The sequence below is a fragment of the Tamandua tetradactyla genome, chromosome 14 (genome assembly GCF_023851605.1).
Source record: "Tamandua tetradactyla isolate mTamTet1 chromosome 14, mTamTet1.pri, whole genome shotgun sequence".
Classification (NCBI taxonomy): domain Eukaryota; kingdom Metazoa; phylum Chordata; class Mammalia; order Pilosa; family Myrmecophagidae; genus Tamandua; species Tamandua tetradactyla.
Window position 1 is genome coordinate 85,712,962 of NC_135340.1, and position 18,629 is coordinate 85,731,590.

Here is an 18,629-nt window from a genome sequence, read left to right on the forward strand (position 1 = left end):
ATTGTATTTTTATATACTAACATAAAAGTTTGACAAATGAAATAAGGATATTCTGTTTTAATAACATTTATATACTTTGTTGTTAATGAAAAGTATGCAAGACTTTTACACTGAAATTTTCAAAACAGTATTGAGAAAAATTTTAAAAGTTGAATAAATGTAGAGATATACATGTTCATGGAATTGAAAGACTCAATACTAAGATTTCATTTCCCCATAGTTGATAAAAAAAAAAAATCAATGTTATCCAAATCCAAATCCCTCCAGTAAGTTTTGTTGGAGGAAATTGAAAAGTTGATTCTAAACTTCAAATGGAAATATAAATGACGCAGATTAGCCAAAGCAGTCTTGTAAAAGAAGAATAAGTAGGGAGAACTCACAGTCTTTGACTTCAAAATTTAATTGAAAGCTACAGTACCCAAGTCAGCTTTTACTGGTGTAAATTTAAATAAATAGACAAAATGAATAGAATAGAGTCTAAGAAAAGGTCTACACATATATAGTTCCCTGATTTTCAACACAGGTGCCACTAGATTCAGTGGTAGAAAATAGTCTTTTAATAAATAGTGCTGGATCAAACAGATATCCATATGGAAAAACGAACTTTGACCTTTATCTCATACCTCACACAGAAATTAATTTGAGATGAGTCATTGTCCTACATGAGAAAGCAGAAACATCAATTCTCTAGAGGAAAACAGCAGAGAAGATCTTCATGATCTTGGGAGAGGTAAAGATTTCTTAAATGGGACACACAAAAAGCCTTAACCATAAAAAGATTGATAAATTGGACTTTATTAAAGTTAAGAATGCATGTATATCTAAATACACCATTAAGAAAATGAAAAGGCAAGGCACAGACTGGAAGAAGACTGCATCTATTTGACAAAGGATTTGTATACAGAATATATATTTAAAAGTCCTCTAAATCAGTAAGAAAAAGACACACAAGAGAATTTAAAATGGGCTTAAGACTTGTGCAGACACTTTCAAAAGAGCATAGCAAAATGGCCAATAAACTTCTGAAAAGTTGTTAAGCATCACTGGTTATTGGAGAGGTGCAAATTAAATCCACAATGAGATACCAGTACATACCCACCAGAATTGCTAAAATTAAAAAGTCCGATGTGAATAAAAAATGTTAGTGAGGATAGGGAACATGGAAACCGTCTCTTATATACTATTAGAGAAAGTTGAAATTGCTTCAACCATTTTGGAAACAATTCTTTGCAGTTCTTACTAAAGTAAAACATACCCCTACCCTTTAACTCAGCAATTCTACTCCTCAGTATATATATACATACCCAATAAAAATAAGTGCATGATCCATCTATAAACATGTACAAGAATAGTAACAGTAGCTCTATTCAAATTAGCCCTAAACTGGAAACAGTCCAAATATCTATAAACTGTGGTATATTAATGCAATGGAGTATTACACAGCAATGAAAAAGCATGTAGCATGATACATTCAACAACATGGTTGAACCTCATTGGCATAATGTTGAGTAAAAGACGTCAGATACAAAAGAGCACCTACTGGATGGCACCAACTATATGACGTTCAAAAAACAGGCAACATTAATCCATGGTGATAGGAGTCAGGGTAGTGGTTATTTCTGGAGGGGCACTGACCGGGTGGGGGGTCACAAAGGGGCCTTCTGGTGAGCTGGAAATGTTTCAGATCGTAAGCTGGGTGATGTTTACATGGGTGTACACCTATGTAAAAGTTCATTGAACTGTACATTTACAATGTCTACACTTTACCGTACATAAGTTTTAGCTTGATAGAAAGATAATAAGATATCCCTTTAAAAAATAATAAAAAGAATATGAGAGAATTAGGCAGATCTGGACGGAGGGGGTGGGATGAGAGGGGAAGGGGCAAAGAATGCCTGAGGAATTGGAAAAAATTGAAATAATTCAATCTGGCTGGAGTGTTGAGCATAAGAAAGTGGAGTGGGAGGTGAATGGGGAGAGATTGGGGAGGGTAGGCAGGGGCTGGGCTGGGGAAGTGGAAGTGTAGGATATGTATAGACAGTGTTCATGTGTTCCTTTGACTCTGCAAGGGCTTCTAAAAGGGGGAAGGAAGGGAGGGAGGGAGGGAGGAAGGGAGGGAGGGAGGGAGGAAGGGAGGAAGGGAGGAAGGGAGGAAGGGAGGAAGGGAGGAAGGAAGGAAGGAAGGAAGGAAGGAAGGAAGGTTGGTTGGTTGTTTCTTCAGTCAGCTAAGAACCAATCAGCGAAACCTTGTGTCTCATGCTCCTTTTATCTACAGTATGGACAGATGAGTAAAAAATATGGATAAAAAAATAAACAGATAATAGGGGGAGCAAATGTTAAAATAAATGGACTAGATTGAAATAGTAGTGGTCAATGAGAGGGAGTGGTAAGGAGCATAGAAAAAAATAGGGGGAACAAAGGTTAAAATATATTGGGTAGATGGAAATACTAGTGGTCAATGAGAGGGAGGGGTAAGGGGTACCGTGTGTATGAGTTTTTCCTTTTTTCTTTTTATTTCTTTATCTGGAGTGATGCAAATGTTCTAAGAAATGATCATGGTGATGAATATACAACTATGTGATGATACTGTGAACCATGTATGAAATGTTCATATGCTAAGAATGTGTTTGTATGTTGTTTTGTCAATAAAAATATTGAAAAAAAAAGAACCAGTCAGAGGGAGGAGAACGGGGACAAGAGTAAATATGCATGAGGCATCTTGTCGCGTGATGAAAAAGTTCTAAAACGGTGATGGCTGCACAACTTAGCAAATTTACTAACAGCCCTTTGAGCTGTATAACTGGAATGAGTGGATTATAATGTAAAATACGACTCACTACGGTTATTAAATACAATAGGAGGTGGCGTCTTCCCTCTGCTTGATTGCCCCTGCCCTGGGAGTGTCCTTGGGCTCTTTCTGGCCCTCTCCCTCCACTCAGTCTCACCCTCATTCCCCTTGACCCTATTTTCTGCCTGTGCTTTACCCCGTGAGCACACTCACATCCATCCCTTCAGAGACGCCGCCCAACGCCGCTCCAGGCAGCTGACCCCATTGACGACACAAGGCCCCTGAGGCCCCGAGAGGGGTTGGGAGCGGCTACTTGCCCCCCATGCTGCCCCATTTCACAGATGAGATTAAGGGCCTGAGAAATAAAATGCCCAAGTTTCATAGTGAGGGGCAGATCCTCTGCAGTCTCTGACCTGCAGGGACAAGGGGTCAAGTCACTGCGAATGGGAGCGTTTGTGGGTAGGGGCCAGCCTGGGACGCTGCCGGCCGAGGGGTGGGAAGGGGAGGGCTGGGCGCAGGATGGCGCGGGCTGGCGCGGGGCTGGGCGGGTGCGGGGCCGGGCGGGCGCGGGGCCGGGAGCCGGATGGCGCGGGGCTTTCACTCACCACTTCTTGCCGCTGATCTCGTGCTGTTGCACCGTGTAGCCAAAGAAGGCCGTCCTGGGGCCGGAGATGACCCGGGGCTTCCTGGTGTCCATGTTGAAGGTGTCGGTGAGCCCTGGGGCGGGGAGGGGAGGAGAGCAGGGGAGTCAGGTGGCGGAGGTGTGGGCCGCCTCCGCAGCTGACCTGCAGTGCAGGCTGTTGGTCCCCTCGCCTTGAGGAGTCCTGTATGAGGTGACAGCTATAGTCCAGGGCCGGAGAGGCCCAGCTCCTGCTCTGGAAGAGCCTAGAGTCTCACAGGGGCTGCGTAAAATCCGCTCTCAGGGAGACTGGGCTGGATGGGAAGACGCAGACCCTCCCCAGAGAGTCCCCTGTCTCTTGAGGGAGAGACAGCCTTTGTCCTCCAGGATCCAGAGTACATTGGGGGAGACATGGTCCACGCAGGAACCCACAGTCTGGTGGGAGAGACACAAACCCTCTCTTAGGCTCGAGTCCGAGATGGGAAGCACTGCCCCTGCCCTAGCAGAGCCCACGGTTTGCCGGACAGAGCGAGGCCACAGAGGCATGCACAGGAGCAGGGGGCCCCACAGCTGCAGGTGTTTATGGCTCCCAGCCCCAGGGGCCGGAGTGAGTCCTTCCAGTGGCTCCTTTGAGGAGCCATGCCCTAGTCCTGGCCCTTCCCAGAACCCTGGGCTCCCCGCAGCCCCTTCCCTGGCCCCTCCTTGCTCCTGAAGGCTCAAGCCCCTGATTGCTCAGTGCTGGTTTTGAGCAGCCAGCTCCTTTCCCACTCCACCTTGTCTTCCTCCAGCTCTGCTTCTTGCGGCTTCTGTTTTTCTCTTCCTTTTGCTTTTTCTTTTCCCTCGTTCTTTTCTTCTTCTTCCCTCTCCCCCTCCTTTTCTCATCTCTGCCTGCTAAAGAGTCAGGGAACTGACTTCCACCCCCAGGGCTGCTGGTGGACAACCCACTTCTGTGCTTGTCTGCACAGCCCTGTGCCTTCAGTCGGGGCCGCTGCTTGGCTGGGGCAGCTGAGCAGAGCAGGGGCAAATCCCATAACCCGTCACCTGGTCCCAAGAGCCTTTCCAGCTCGGTTAAATCACGTGTCAATGAACCACATCCTACATGCTAGGAAGCCCCGTTGAGCCACATGCTTTGCCCCTCTTTGCCACTGTGCTGGTTTGAAGCTGTTATGCACCCCAGAAAAGCCATGTCCTTTTTCCTGATCCAATTTTGTGGGGGCAGCTATGTTTCTTTTAATCCTGATTCAATATAGTGGGGTGGAAACTTTGGATTGTTTCCAGGGAGATGTGATACACCCACTGGTGGGTGTGACCTTTTGATGGGATGGAGATGTGATTCTGCCCATTTGAGGTGGGTCTTGATTAGTTTTCTGGAGTCCTTTAAAAGGGGAAGCATTTTGGAGAAACCTGAGATGCAGATGCTTGGAGAACAGTTGCTTCAGAGCCAACACGAGACCCAGACATTTGGAGAGGCAGAAAGAAAACGCCCCCGGGGAAGCCATTTGAAAGCAGAAGCCAAAGACCCCAGCAGGTACCAGCCACGTGCCTGCCGGCTGACAGGCGTGTTCCAGACCTATTGGCCTTTCTTGAGTCAAGGTATCTTTTTCTGGATGTCTTAATTTGGACATTTTTATGGCCTTAGAACCGTAAATTTGTAACTTAATCAAATTCCCTTTATAAAGGCCAACCCATTTCTGATATATTGCCTCCCGGCAGCATTAACAAGCCTATACAGGCATTCTTGGGTCAAATCATAAGAAACAACAGTCACAGCTGGATGGCATCATTTACTCTCGGGGGAGTGAGCGAGTGTCAGCTACCCTTGGAAGACACAGATGCACCCCCAGGGAGGTTGGGAGACTTGTCCAGGTCCACTGTGGGTCAGTGGCAGCCTCAGAGCAAGGACCTTGGGTGCCTACTCTGTGACTCCTTCCCCCCACGAGGCATATGTGGCCCCATTACCTGTTCAAGCCCCACCTCTGCCTGGTTGTCACCACTAACAGCACTACCATACTCCGGGATTTAAGGGGTGGGGATCCCGCCACGAGCCAAAGCTTTCAGATATGTCAAAATCAATCAGCAGAATGGAACTGGTATCATTGTTGCCCCTTCATAAACTTCAAAGAACATTCACGTTATGATATTTGATTTCCATGACAACCCTAGGACATGAGCAGCAAAGGGGTTATTCCCAAAGAAAAGGGGCAAAGAGGCTAATGGACATGCCAGGGTCACAGAGCCAGCAAGCAAGAAGCTGGGGATTCAAGCCCCTGAGGCCCAGGTGTGTCCCCATGAACTTTCCTTTCCCTGGACACTGACCTCCCAGCTGGAGTGTCCAAGGGCGGTGCTTTGGGCACCTACTCGAATAAGGCCTCTTGTACAAAAGCAAAGGGTTCCTTCCACACTTCCTTTATTTTCCCAGCAAATTGATAGAGTTTCCAGAAGTTCCTCCGTTGGAGTCACAGAATCAGAGTCCCTAGAAGTAAAACTTGAAAACCCTATAGTAGGGAGGCCAGATATATGTTATCTCACCAATCCATGTTGATTGATTATCAGTGCTGTCTGGGCACTGAGTTAAGAAAGATTCTGAGGTCCAATCTAGGCTTAGTGGGGAAGAGTAAGTAGTTTGGTCAATGAACAATGCCTCCTGTGGGTACAAGAAAGGGCAGTTGCAGCAAGTACTTATGTCTGGTCAGACTCACATGGCCTCCCTGGCTGCAGTGGGGAGGGACCAGCAAGGCACAGAGGCTCAGCTGTGCCCCTGAAGTGAGCGTGACCACTCCCCAGGGGCTATGGAGATGGCGGGAGCCGTAGACATGGGCTGGCCAGTGTCCCTGGCAGCTGGGACTGTGGCTGCCTGGCCTGGTGAGTGGTGTTTGAGAATCTGTGCACCCCAAGTGATACTCAAGCTCATTGCCATGGTTTCAGCCCCTTCTTGGGACTGGCCTTTTAGAAAGGACAGATAAGAGATTCTGAATATGTCTCCATGCCAAAGGGACCCTTGCAAAATCCGTCAGATCCCCCTCACTCCTCAGTGAAATGCCGTCCAAGGGTTTCCCACGCCACTCAGCATCAAAGTCATACTCCTTCCTGCCGTTGCAAGGCCCAGCCCCGTTCCCTTGCTTTCCTGTTTCCTGCCCTTGAAGGTGTGTTCTTTTCACTCCTCAGCGCCTTTGCCCTGGCCACTCCCTTTACCTTTCCTATTGCTTGCAAGGCTCTCTCCCTTGTGCCGTCCCCTCTCTGCTTCAAGGCCATCTTATTGCCAGGCCTTCTCCATGGCCCCATGCCTCTCACCCTGCTTCCTTCTTCCTCTCAGCATTTCTCACAGGCACGTTGCATATCTCTTTGTTGACTGTCACGCGGCTGATATTTTATAATGGTCTTGTCTTCTCTAAGTGAGGTGAGACACTGCTGTATTCTCACTGCCCTATTCTCAGGGCCGTGCATAAAGCTTGGGGGCACATGGCCAACAAATAGGGGCTGACTGAGCGGTTAGAGACCAGCACCTCACTTGGCCTGGACTCTCTCTGCCCCACCCTGTGAGGAAAAGGGGGAAGAAAGGAATTTTTACTGAGTACTGGTATATTCCAGGCACTATTCTAGGTATCTAGACACTAACTTTAACTAATTAGATCTCACGCCAGCCCTGTGAAATAGATCTTATCATACCTACAGGCATTTAAATAACTGGCCTCAGATCACTCAACTGGGAGCATATTTGAGCAAGCGAATAGGGTGGAGTGCTGGGTGCTGGTACCCCTCTCTGGGAGATCAGCCCTTCAAAGGGAGGACCCATTGGGAGGAGGGGAGATTCTTTTCAGAGAGAGGGTCTTCCCACCTGCCTCAGGTCCCACCTCCTCTGCCTTTGGGTTCCAACTGCGACGTGCAAATGGGAAGCAAACGGGAGGCAGCAGAGTGCTCCTACTGTGGCTGAAGCCCTCCTTTGGGGCTCAGGTGCCTCACCTGGAGCCTACTTTGGGTTTCTGTCAAGGACTAGTCTTGCCTCCCCCAGCACCCCTGCCCCAGCCTCACTCGGGACAGGACTGGGGCCATCAGGCCGCAGGAAAGGGGCCAAACCCCTCAAGTCTGCAGTTGCTTCTGACCAAACTGAGCCAACCAGGGAGTGGATTTCCTAAAAATGATATCAAGTTCAGCACTCTGATCTTGGCTCCCAGTGAGACATCTGGCTTGTTCCTTCGATGGGCATGCCTTTCATGCTCGGAGAATGCCCTCTTCTCTGCGATGTAGGAGCCCCAAACACCCACAAAACAAAACAAAGTTGTTTTTGATGGGAATCAGCAGGCCAATTTCAGAGGCCCTGGGAGCCTGGCTGGGCAGCTTGCCACTTTTCTGCCCTTGATATGGATGACAAAGGAGGAGAAAACCCCACAATTCCTGGGCTGCCTTCTCATGGACTGCGGCCAACGTTACACCAGCAGCTGCCCCCTTTTTCAGAATCTCTTATCTGTCCTTTCTAAAAGACCAGTCCCAAGAAGGGGCTGAAACCATGGCAATGAGCTTGAGTATCACTTGGGGTGCACAGATTCTCAAACTCCACTCACCAGGCCAGGCAGCCACAGTCCCAGTTGCCAGGGACACTGGCCAGCCCATGTCTACGGCCCCCGCCATCTCCATAGCCCCTGGGGAGTGGTCACGCTCACTTCAGGGGCACGGCTGAGCCTCTGTGCCTTGCTGGTCCCTCCCCACTGCAGCCAGGGAGGCCATGTGAGTCTGACCAGACTCTCCCTTGCTTCACCTGTATGCCCCCAAACAGCTTCCCAAGGCTTTTGGGAGAAAGTCCAAAACCCCCTGCATGGCCCCAAGAACCTCTGAGCCTCCCCAGCCTTGACGTGTCCCAGTTTGCCTCTGGCTCCCTACAAGCCCAGTCGCCAGGACCCTCTTTCTGCTCCCCAGATGCACTTCGCCCCCTCCGGCCTTGGGGCCTTTGCACATAGCATTTCCTGTGCTGAGCCCCTAACGGGCTTTCCACCGACCTCCACATCTGAGCCCAAAAGTCGCAGCCCCCGGCCCCAGGACGTTTCCTTGATGCCTTAAGTCAGGTCTTGCTGAACGTCTCATCGCTTCCGGCGCTTTGCCCTGGGCTGGTTACTTTGCTTTTTCTTTATGAAGTTAGTTATTATAGATTTTCATAATTCGTAGCATTTTTATATAGGCAATTACATATATTTGATGGCATCTGGCTCCCCGTCAGGACCACAGCTTCACGTGTGTGTTTGTTCTCGGCTGGATCCAGCACCTGGCACAGGGGTGTGCCGGATCAGTGCTGGGTGGGGAGCAAGACCCGACTGGAGTGGGGCCCGGCCCTGGGGGGCTTAAAGTCCGGCTTGGGAGGAACAACACAGGAGACCACACAGAGAGTGAGTGCTCCCCTTTGGCCATGATGCTGTGGCCATTAGTGAAAGGTGTGGGCTGAGGTAGCCAGAGAAGCTTCCGGAAGTGTGATCCAGGCTTTGAAGAACAAGGTGGGTGAAAGGTGGTAGGCAGGCATGCCTGGGCTGAATGCAGAGTCAGGGAAGGAGAGGCCAGCCTGCCCAAGCTGGGCTATCAGGAAATGCCCAGCTTCTCCTACCCTCCCACCAGCTTCCTTCAGGGAAGGGTTCAGGCATGGTGAGAGCTTCAAGTTCAGGGAGAGCTTGGTTAGAAGTCTGCCTCCAGCACTCATTCACCAAATGGGTGACCTGAGGCCAGTTACTTCTCCTTTCTGGTTCTCAGTTTACTCATCCATCAAATGGGAGCAATAGTATCTACCTCAATGGGTGATTGACAACCCTGGATTGGATCACTCACCTGTGGCAATGCCTGGTACATAGAAGGTGCTTGATAAATCTTGGTTGAATTGAACGTAATCAAGGTCCCCTGTTCTCTGAGCTGCCTCAGTGCTTTTGCCCGTGCTGTTCCTTGTGCCTGGAATGCCTTTCCTCTCTTCTTCTCAAACTTCAAGGCCCAACTCTGATTCCATCTCTCCTCCATCTGGCCCTGCATGGCACTTGGCCTGGGCTGCTCATAACTTCTGTCACTCTCTCCCCTGGGTTACATTGTTTCCACACCTGTGTTGCTTTCTTAGCAGGCTATAAGCTATTTAGGGCAATATCTCTGTGTGACTTTTTATGCTTTAATCTTTAACTTGTGCCATATAGATAGAATTACCTGCTGAATTTCTCACCTTCTGAGAATCTGTTCTCAGAACTTGTTGGTTTCTTCTTCGTCCTCTTCCTTCTTTTTGGTCTGGTTCTTTTTGTGTGTTTTGGCTTCTTCGTGCCTTAGTTTACCTCCCAGCTCCCTGACTTAAGGACTAACAGTCACCTACCATTTAGATGATAATAATAAAGCATACCTGAACATAGTACTTACTATGTTTCAGGCACTCTTCTAAATTCATTTAATCCTTATGGCAACTCTTTGAAATACATTATTATGACCAATCTACAGATGAGGGAACTGAGGCACAGAGAAGTTAGGTCACTTGTCAAGGTCACACAGCTAAGAAGTGGAAGAGACGAACTCCAAGTCCTCGTGGGTCCTCGCCCACCCTGCCCTGTCTCCATCAAGCTACCAACTCTCTTGAGAGGCTTGAGTTGCTCGCTGTAAGGCTCTCTTCCAGGCTTGTCCTCCTCCGACTCTTTCCTTCTTCTTCCAAATTTGCCCATCCCATGTGCCACGCCCACTGGAAAACTGATTGGTGAATCCCCGATCAGAACAGGTGGAACCCAGGAGACCAGATATCCCAGAAGGATGGGACAGAGTTCCCAGACTTGGAAGGACTGGATGAATCACCAGATTTGAGATGACAGCAAGACGAAGCCACTGGAACCTAAGAGCAAAGATCTCTCTGGGGCTTTGCTGCTTCCAGGACCTGGCCTCAGCTCTTGTCCTCGGCCCATGCTCTCGGTCGCAGACATACCTGTGTGAGCAAGAGCTTTTATTTTCCTTGGATGGTGGGAGCTGGAAATATTACTCAAATTCTCTGGTTTTAGCTCCCTCTTCCCAGTTTTACTTGGGCTCCAAGAACCTTCGCATCTGAAAGCAAATCCCGGACAGGAGAGGGAAAGGGAGAAAAGACCTTGAAACTGGCCTAAGCAAAAAAGAAATGGAAAAGTGGGCCTCCTACTGCTTTGGAAGGAAATAATACTTTCCAAAGACAGAAAGAAATGAGCTTTAAATGGCTGGCTGTTTTGCATCATCTGCATCGCTGTCCCTTCTGCTTGAGCAAATAACTGTTTCTCACTCTGTGGCCAGCCAATTTGGGCCCTGAGGCCATCGTTTCAGAGACAGGCATCTAAGAAGACCATGCCAGGTCTGGAGCATTGCTGGCGAGGCCCAAGGGCCCTCGTCTAGAGCCCCGTAATAGGCACCAGTGAGACAGAAGAGAGGGGCCGGGGGACGCTGAAGGGAGAAGGTCTCCACTGGACAAGAGGCCGTCCATGCTTAGCAGGCCTTGGACTCTGGGAGAAGCGGGGACCTTGCCGGGGAAGGCCTGCTGCACTCACAGGAGATTTAGGAAGTACACACTCGCCCAGGCAGGTGGGGCCCTTGAGAGCTGCCAGGCTGGTGGTGAACGTGTGCAGCTCCTTCCCAGGGGTTCCTTGGGGCACATAGGGGAATCACACTGGGAGGTGAGCCTTGCAGGGGCAGCAACTCTGCATGAAGCACCACACATGGAGGGTGTTTAATGAATGCTTGTTAAATGAGCAGAGCTAACGGCACACATCTTCTCTCCATCCCAGGACTCTGAGCAATGTGGGGACAAGGACTGAGTTTCATTGATCTCTTTATTCGCATCCCAACAGGACATGGGGCATAGGAGGTGGTGAGTGAAATGTATCAGATGAAAGCAGAAAATTCGGTTCTGCCTCACCATAACCACAAACACTACTGAGTACCACGTATGAGGCAGTTAACGTATTAACCCACTTACTTCTCACAACAATCCTATGATGTAGGTGTTATCATGTTGAGGAAGCTGAGGCACAAAGTTTAAGTAACTTTCCCCAGGTTACTCATCTAGTGGGTGGCAGAGCTGGGATATGTAAGCAGGTGACCCCATTCCTGAGTCCATGTGGTAGACCTAACTGCTGGCCCCAAGTCCTCACTTCCCGGTGTCCATGCTCTTTGCCATGTGACTTTGCAGTTCCTCCTACTAAAGGCACAGAGTCTATTTCCCTACCCTCTGACTTTGGGCTGGCTCATATGGCTTGCTTTGGCCAATTAAACAAGGAAGAGGTGAAAGTGTGTCAGTTCCAAGCCTAGGCCATAGGAAGGCATAGTCTGTTTCTCCTTGATCACTTGCCCTTCTGCCTTCATGTGGGAAGCATTTGCCCAGGCTAGCCCACTGATCCCAGGAAGAGGATGAAAGAGCTGCCCCAGCTGAGTCACCCCCACCAAACCCTACTCCCAGATGCATGAGCAAACCCAGTGAGACCAGCAGAGCTACTCAGATGAGCTTAGCTTAGGTCAACTGAGCCCTGGCTGACCCCAGACATGTGAACTAAATAATCAATTATTGTTGTGTGCCACTCAGATCGGGTGGGTGGGGAGAGCTATTTGTTACACAGCATTGTTATAGCAATAGATAACTGATACAGCTTGTGTGCTGGTTTGAAAGGATGTATGTACCCTAGAAAAGCCATGTTTTAATCTTAATCCCATTCTGTAAAGGCAGACGTTTCTTCTAATCCCTATTCAGTAATGTATGTTTGAAACTATAATTAGATCATCTCCCTGGAGATGTAATTCAATCAAGAGTGGTTGTTAGGCTGGATTAGGTGGAGGCGTGTCTCCACCCATCTGCATGGGTCTTGATTAATTTACTGGAATCCTCTAAAAGAGGAAACATTTTGGAGAAAGAGTGATTCAGAGAGAGCAGAGCAAAATGACATAGCCACCAGAAGCAGAGTCCACCAGCCAGAGACCTTTGGAGATGAAGAAGGAAAACCCCTCCTAGGGAGCTTCATGAAACAGGAAGCCAGGAGAAGAAGCTAGCAGATGATGCCATGTTTGCCATGTGCCCTTCCAGATAGGAGAGAAACTTTGACTGTGTTTACCATGTGCCTTCTCACTTAAGAGAGACCCTAAACTTCATCGGCCTTCTTGAACCAAGGTATCTTTCCCTGGATGCCTTAGATTGGACATTTCTATAGACTTGTTTTAACTGGGACATTTCCATGGCCTTAGAACTGTAAACTAGCAACTTCATAAATTTCCCTTTTTAAAAGCCATTCCATTTTAGGTATTTTGCGTTCTGGCAGCTAGCAAACTAGAACAGACTGGCTCTTAAATAATGGACAGTCAGAAGAGGGAGGGACAGAGTGACCAGACAAAAGCATAAGAACAATGGAGGCTGGAGATCTGTGGGGACTCATGGTTTCTGGGGTAGTAACCGATCATTCCTTTTTAAAGAGCTCACCCAGAAAGTCTGATATGAGGCAAGGATGGGTCTGGACCTTTTCTCTCAGGGAGAAGTGTGGCCAAGCTAGTAAATTGTAACTTCTTCCTACCTGAGCCATGCATGCCAGGCCTTATGGCTAGGCTGTCCTGCCTCATCCAGGAATGACAGGCACAAACTGACAGACGGACTGCCACTCAGCATGGCTTCTGGGTTCTGGCGCAGGCTCTGTGCCCCAGTAGAACCCCCATAGCACGAGGGCCCTCCTTCGTCTCACTTTTTCCCTTCTAATCGCCGTGGTACATGAACTCTCCATCAGACAGTTTCCCTCTGGGTCAAAGGTGATGTGTAACAAATACATTATTAAGGAGGGATAACTTAGAATTTTATTTTTAAGGGCAAGCAGCAATCTTAGAGATCAAAGGGTCCAGAGGCTTCCAAACTGTTTTTCTGAAATGAATCTTACATTTTTGGGTGGAATTTACGGATAAAAGTAAATACAAGAGTTTGTTGTTGGGGTCAGAGGTAGGGACAGAGAGTAAGTCCCCTCCCCCAGGGGCAGCCTCGAGATATTTCCTTGGAACCTTAAGGTTTCCTGGAATGCAGTTTGAGAACCACTTGATATGGTTTAAGATGCTTGTTGTTATAAGTAAGAAAACTAAGGCCTAGAGAGGGATGGCGATTTGTCCAAGATAAACAGTATTTCTTCATGTCCATCTTAATTCTCCACTGCTCCTTCTCTATGACCCCCTATATGGCCCTTCAACTCAATAAACTCCCATTTAGGGTCTCCAATGCTCCAGGTTCATGCTAGGTAGTGGGGACATTAAGTTGGATAAGATAGTAAGATATGTGGTTTTCAGGAGTCTGCAGCCAGGCTGGGCGGGCCGACAGACATGTTTATAAGTCAGAAGAACCTAAAGTGCAGCTGGGAGAACTTTGGACCAGGGTCAGGTAATCTGGTTTCTAGTCTCCGCTTTGTCACTAACTTGGCAGTTTGTCCATGGAGACTCACTGTGACTCTCTGGACCTCAGTTTCTCCATCTGTAAAATGAAAGAGTTCAGCTCTCTGACCCCTAAATCCCATCCCCGGCACATGTCAGTACGGTTCTCATGGGCAAACACACAGCCAGTTTCCAGCTGTCGGCACACGAGCATCTGTTTGGAATCTCTGCAAACAATTTAGAATTTGAGGCCAGCCAGGAGGAATGCAAGCTCATCTTAATATTGGCCTGAGCCAAACACATTCAGGAAGGGAATTCTCCAGGCAAAAATGATAATATTTTGCATCAACAAGCCAAAGGAGAGGAATAAAGGAAATCATCCTCCTGATGATGTTCTACATTAGCCAGGCCCCAGCTCCCGGGTCCCTCTGCCCTTGCTTGACTCATGGAGACTTGGCCGCAGGGCCCTCCTTCCCTGGCTGGGGCTTCAGGGCACACCCAGAGGTCAGAGAGGCACAGGCCACTGGTGGGGGTCCAGGTCATGTGGTCACCTTTCCACAGAAAGCCCAGCCCAGCCTTGGAGCTGGACTTGTGCTGCTGAAACCTCAGCAAGGAGTGGCTGAGTGGGTGGGTGGGTGGGTGGAGGCACCACTGAATAGACATGTCAGAAATTGGGGGCACCAGGCTGAGGACATGGACTATGCGGCCTTGGAATGGCTGAGGCTTTTCTCTTCCTGGGGACTTCTGAGAATAGGGGCATTGACTGCCTTGGAAGGGAAAACTGGTCAGAGAGCAGAATGCCAAGGCCAAAGGCCAAGGGGATGGGCTTCTCTGGGAACCTGTGTGGGGGGACAGCTGGTTTTAGACCTCAGAATAGGGGACACTGGAGACTAATGTCCATCTCCTGAGAGCTGCTGTGAGAAGCTAAACTGGGCTGGGCATTGGGAGACCTGGCTTCTCCTCTGGCTTCTACCACAAACCTTATAAAAGATGCTTTCCTTCTCTGGGCCTCGGTTTCCCCTTATATAAAATGAGGTGGGTGGACCTCAGTTTTTTTCTTCTAATCGCCCTGGTACATGAACTCCCCATCGGTTTTAAACATTTAAAACATTTACAGCTCCAATGTTCTCTTCTGTTCCCTGGATTCATTTCCAAATCTATCTGTCTTTAGAGGGAAGGAGCAGGGAGGTCAGTGCCTTGGGGGCACCCCAGGTGGGTAGGCAGGTGGTCATTGCCTCTCCACATCTCTATCAGTTTGGCTTCCAGGACTGAGGCCACTCTCCTCTTCCCCCTCTAGGACTCAGTTCCAATATCATTGTCTCTCAGCCTCAAGTCACTTGTGAAAGTGAGCTGCAAGTCACCCCCAGGGCCTCAGCACACAGCGGGACCTGCCCTCCTGCCAGGGTGGGGGCCCTGATGGAAGGGGCAGGCCTGGCGATGCTCGGCCAGCTCCTAAACCCAAGCTCTGATGCCCCCCTGGTGCTTTAGAGCAAATTTCCCTAAACTTGGGTCTCCCCAGGAGAGAGCCCAGTCCCTCTGCTTTACTCTTGCAAAAGACAACCCTGTTTTTTAGCTTCTCTAAGAAACTCATCAGCATCCTACCTCTTTACAGAATGACGGCATTTCTGGCTGCAGCTTCATCTCTTTGATATCTGGTCATTATCCCCCTGCTTTTTTAATTCAGTAGGACATTATGGAGACCATCTTACTTCGTCATATTCCTCCAACTGCCAAATCACCAACCAATCACCTTCCTTCCTTTTCCTTCCTTCTGTTGGAGAAGCAAAAGGGAACCTTGCCTCAGGATAGAGACTTATATCCTGGGGTTCCCCGGCCTCCATATAGTTCAAAACACTGCTGCTTGGGGGATCTGGGGTGGTGTGTGCGTGTGAGTGTGTGCGTGTGAGTGTGTGCGTGTGCGTGTGTGTGCATCCTTTCTTTCCTGAAAAGGGAAAGGCATTCGAGGGATGGATGGTGGTTTCCATCTGAAGGGCCATCTACATCTACATCCACAGCAGGGCAGGAAGTGGGAATTAAGCCATGGAGACTTCCAAGGAAAATCATCATCTCTCCCCATGATCTGAGCACACCACCCTTTTCTTAGGGGAATCTCTCAGGGAAATGATCTCATTTGGGAAACAGCACATCCCAGTCCACACCCACTGTGGATTCTGGCAGCAAGCTGATCTCGGCTCCAGCCAGTCCGAGGCAGGGCCAGAATGTCCCCCTTCCCTTGGAAGAGGAACCCGGGGCCAATATGACATTGGTGTCCTCTTGAATGTTTAATGACAGAAAGAAGAATACGTCAGGAATCAGAAAGCTTCCTTATGTGTACCATGAATGGGGTTGGATGTCATTAGATGATTTCTAAGCTCCACATTAGCTCTGAGAACCTTCAGAGGTGAGGAAACCCTCACCTCAAGCAGAGGTGCAAACTGTGAAGAGCTTTCAGATCCGTGATCTTTTTTTTTTGGCATGGGCAGGCTCCGGAAATCGAACCCAGGTCTCCAGCATGGCAGGTGAGAATTCTGCCATTGAGGCACCATCTCCATGATCTTATTTGGTCTTCCCAAGTGGCTTCTAATCTACTCTCTGTACAAAAGAAGCACCTTCACTCTCACCCCAGTCTCCTCTCCTACTTTCTGCCCCCTATTCTGTACTTACCCATTTGGCGGAGCCTGGGGCATAGATTTTCCCTCACCACACTGCCCCCCATCCTCCTTCTCAGGCTCTTCTGCCTCCTGACCCCACCCTCCCGGCTGGGGTGGAGAGTCTGGGGGGACAAGAATCAAGCCATATGCTGCACCTGTACCCCCATGGCATCTAGGTTAGTGTTACAAACAGTAGGGACTCAACACATGTGAAGTAGACACATGTGCAAAGGGTGGCCTTGAAGTCATTGGCCTCTTTCACTGAAATGCTGGCTTACGTGCCAAGTTCTTCTGGCTGGTGGGAGCACGTGTAAAGCAAGGAATGGTCTGGGAGCACGTGCAAGGCAAGGATCACTCTGGGAGTACATGTAAAGCAAGGCTTGACCTGGGAGCACATGCAAGGCAAGGGTTGACCTGGGAGCACGTGCAAAACAAGGATCAGCCTAGAAGCACGCACAAAGCAAGGATCAGCCTGGGAGCGTATAAAAAGCAAGGATCGGCCTGGGAGCACGTACAAAGCAAGGATCAGCCTGGGAGCACGTACAAAGCAAGGATCGGCCTGGGAGCACGTACAAAGCAAGGATCGACCTTTCCCAATCCCGGGTAACGCTCTGCTCCACAACTTCCCCAAACCTTCCAGGGAGATTCTGCTGCCACTCTCAGGATGCCTAACAAGGGCCAGATGCGGGTGGGTTCCTCACTACTACTGCCATTTAGAGAAGGGGAGAGGAGAGAGCAAGGAATCGCCAGCCAAAGCAAAGGCAAGTATTTGTTGTTTTTAGCAAACAGGAGTTTGCCAATGTGCTGGTTAAGCAGCTGTCAAGCTCATGGAAAACAGGCCTAAAAATTGAAAACAGCAAACGCCAAGCAGAAATTTGCTGTCATTAATGTTGTTTTGCCTCCCAGCCCTGGACACCAGTCTCGTTTCTTCAAAGACTACATAGATCACCTCATTCGACAGCAAACTCACAGTATTTTGAAAGGCAGTGTGTTTTTCTGTCTCGTATCATTTTGCTCTTTCTCTAGCCAGGAAAACTGATCAAAATAGATCTCTTCCTTGAAGCTCTCAAGAGCTGCTCTGAAGGATATGAAAACACACCAAGCTGTGAGGAAAACGGGAGCCAAGAGATGTGACCACATATATATACCCGTGGGAATCTCGCCAGGACGGGGTCTGGCCGAGCACAGGGACAGTCCCCAGCTTAGACCCCCGCTCACAGTCAGGCTGCCCCCAAGCCCCTTGGTTGATCGTCCTGCAGCCTGGGGCCATATTCACCTGGATGTCGCAAAGGATCTCACACTTTGCATGGCTGGCTTTTCCCTTCCAGCTTCCAACTTGCTTTTCTCCAAGATTCCCCACCTCAGGAAGTGGGATTGCCCCTAGGAGCTCGGAAGTCTCTCCTCATACTTTTTCCTTCAGTCCCATCAGCAAATCCTGCAGGTTTTAGCCCCAAAGTCTTCTCGAATTGTATCCACTCCTCTCATTCTTCTCTGCCATCACTCAGATCAAGACATTCTTATCATTTTGTGGCTGGGCTTTGCAAGAGCCTTCTAGCTGCTCCCTCAATTTTTGTTCAGCTCTGAGCTCAGCCCTTCCCAGTGCCAGAGTGACCTTTGGAAAATGCCAGTTAGTTACTGGCACTTTACAGCTTAAAACTCTCCAGGGTTTTCCCATTGCAAAGAGAATAGACTCCAGAACCTTCCCCGGGACCAGCTAGGTTGTCCTGTGCAATCCTCCTTATCCCTTGTTGCCTTCCTTTCTGTTCCTCAGACATCCCAAGCTCTTCCCCACTCTAATCTTTGCACTTTCTGTTCTCTTTGCCTGGACCACTTTTTCCCAAAGTCTTTGCTTGGCTGGCTCCTCATCATTCTGCAATTTCCATGTCATGGCCTCTGCGAAGTTTTCTCTGACCATGGAATAGGGAACTCATTATTCTCCCTCATAGCAACTTCTTTATTTCTTTTACAGCTAAAATAATTATAGAGGGTTGTAAGAACTATTTGCTTACTTGGACGCTGTCTCTTTTCCCACTGGAGTGTGAGTTCCAGTGACAAGCTGGAGCCTGCTCACGAGAGCCCATTGTGTGCAGCCATCCTCATTCGCTGAGGTCGAGCGAATTGGTGGCCTGAAATTGGCCATGGTGGGACTGTTTATACCACAGTAATTGGCAAATGATAAAAAATCAGGAGCCGGAGCCAGGATCTGTCATGAAACATTGACCAGGAC

General features: G+C 49.0%; 1 protein-coding gene across 4 annotated transcripts in view; it reads right to left on the reverse strand.

Annotated features, from left to right (window-relative positions):
• ITGA11 (integrin subunit alpha 11) overlaps window positions 1–18,629 on the reverse strand; it is a 121,378-nt gene that overhangs the window by 88,992 nt on the left and 13,757 nt on the right. For all 4 annotated transcript variants that reach the window (XR_013162453.1, XR_013162452.1, XM_077128340.1 and 1 more), the window contains exon 2: window positions 3,394–3,505. Coding sequence is in view for 2 of the 4 variants with exons in the window: in XM_077128340.1 (XP_076984455.1) it covers window positions 3,394–3,505 (112 nt within the window). In the remaining 2 variants the exon portion in view is untranslated. The remainder of the gene's footprint in view (window positions 1–3,393; window positions 3,506–18,629) is intronic.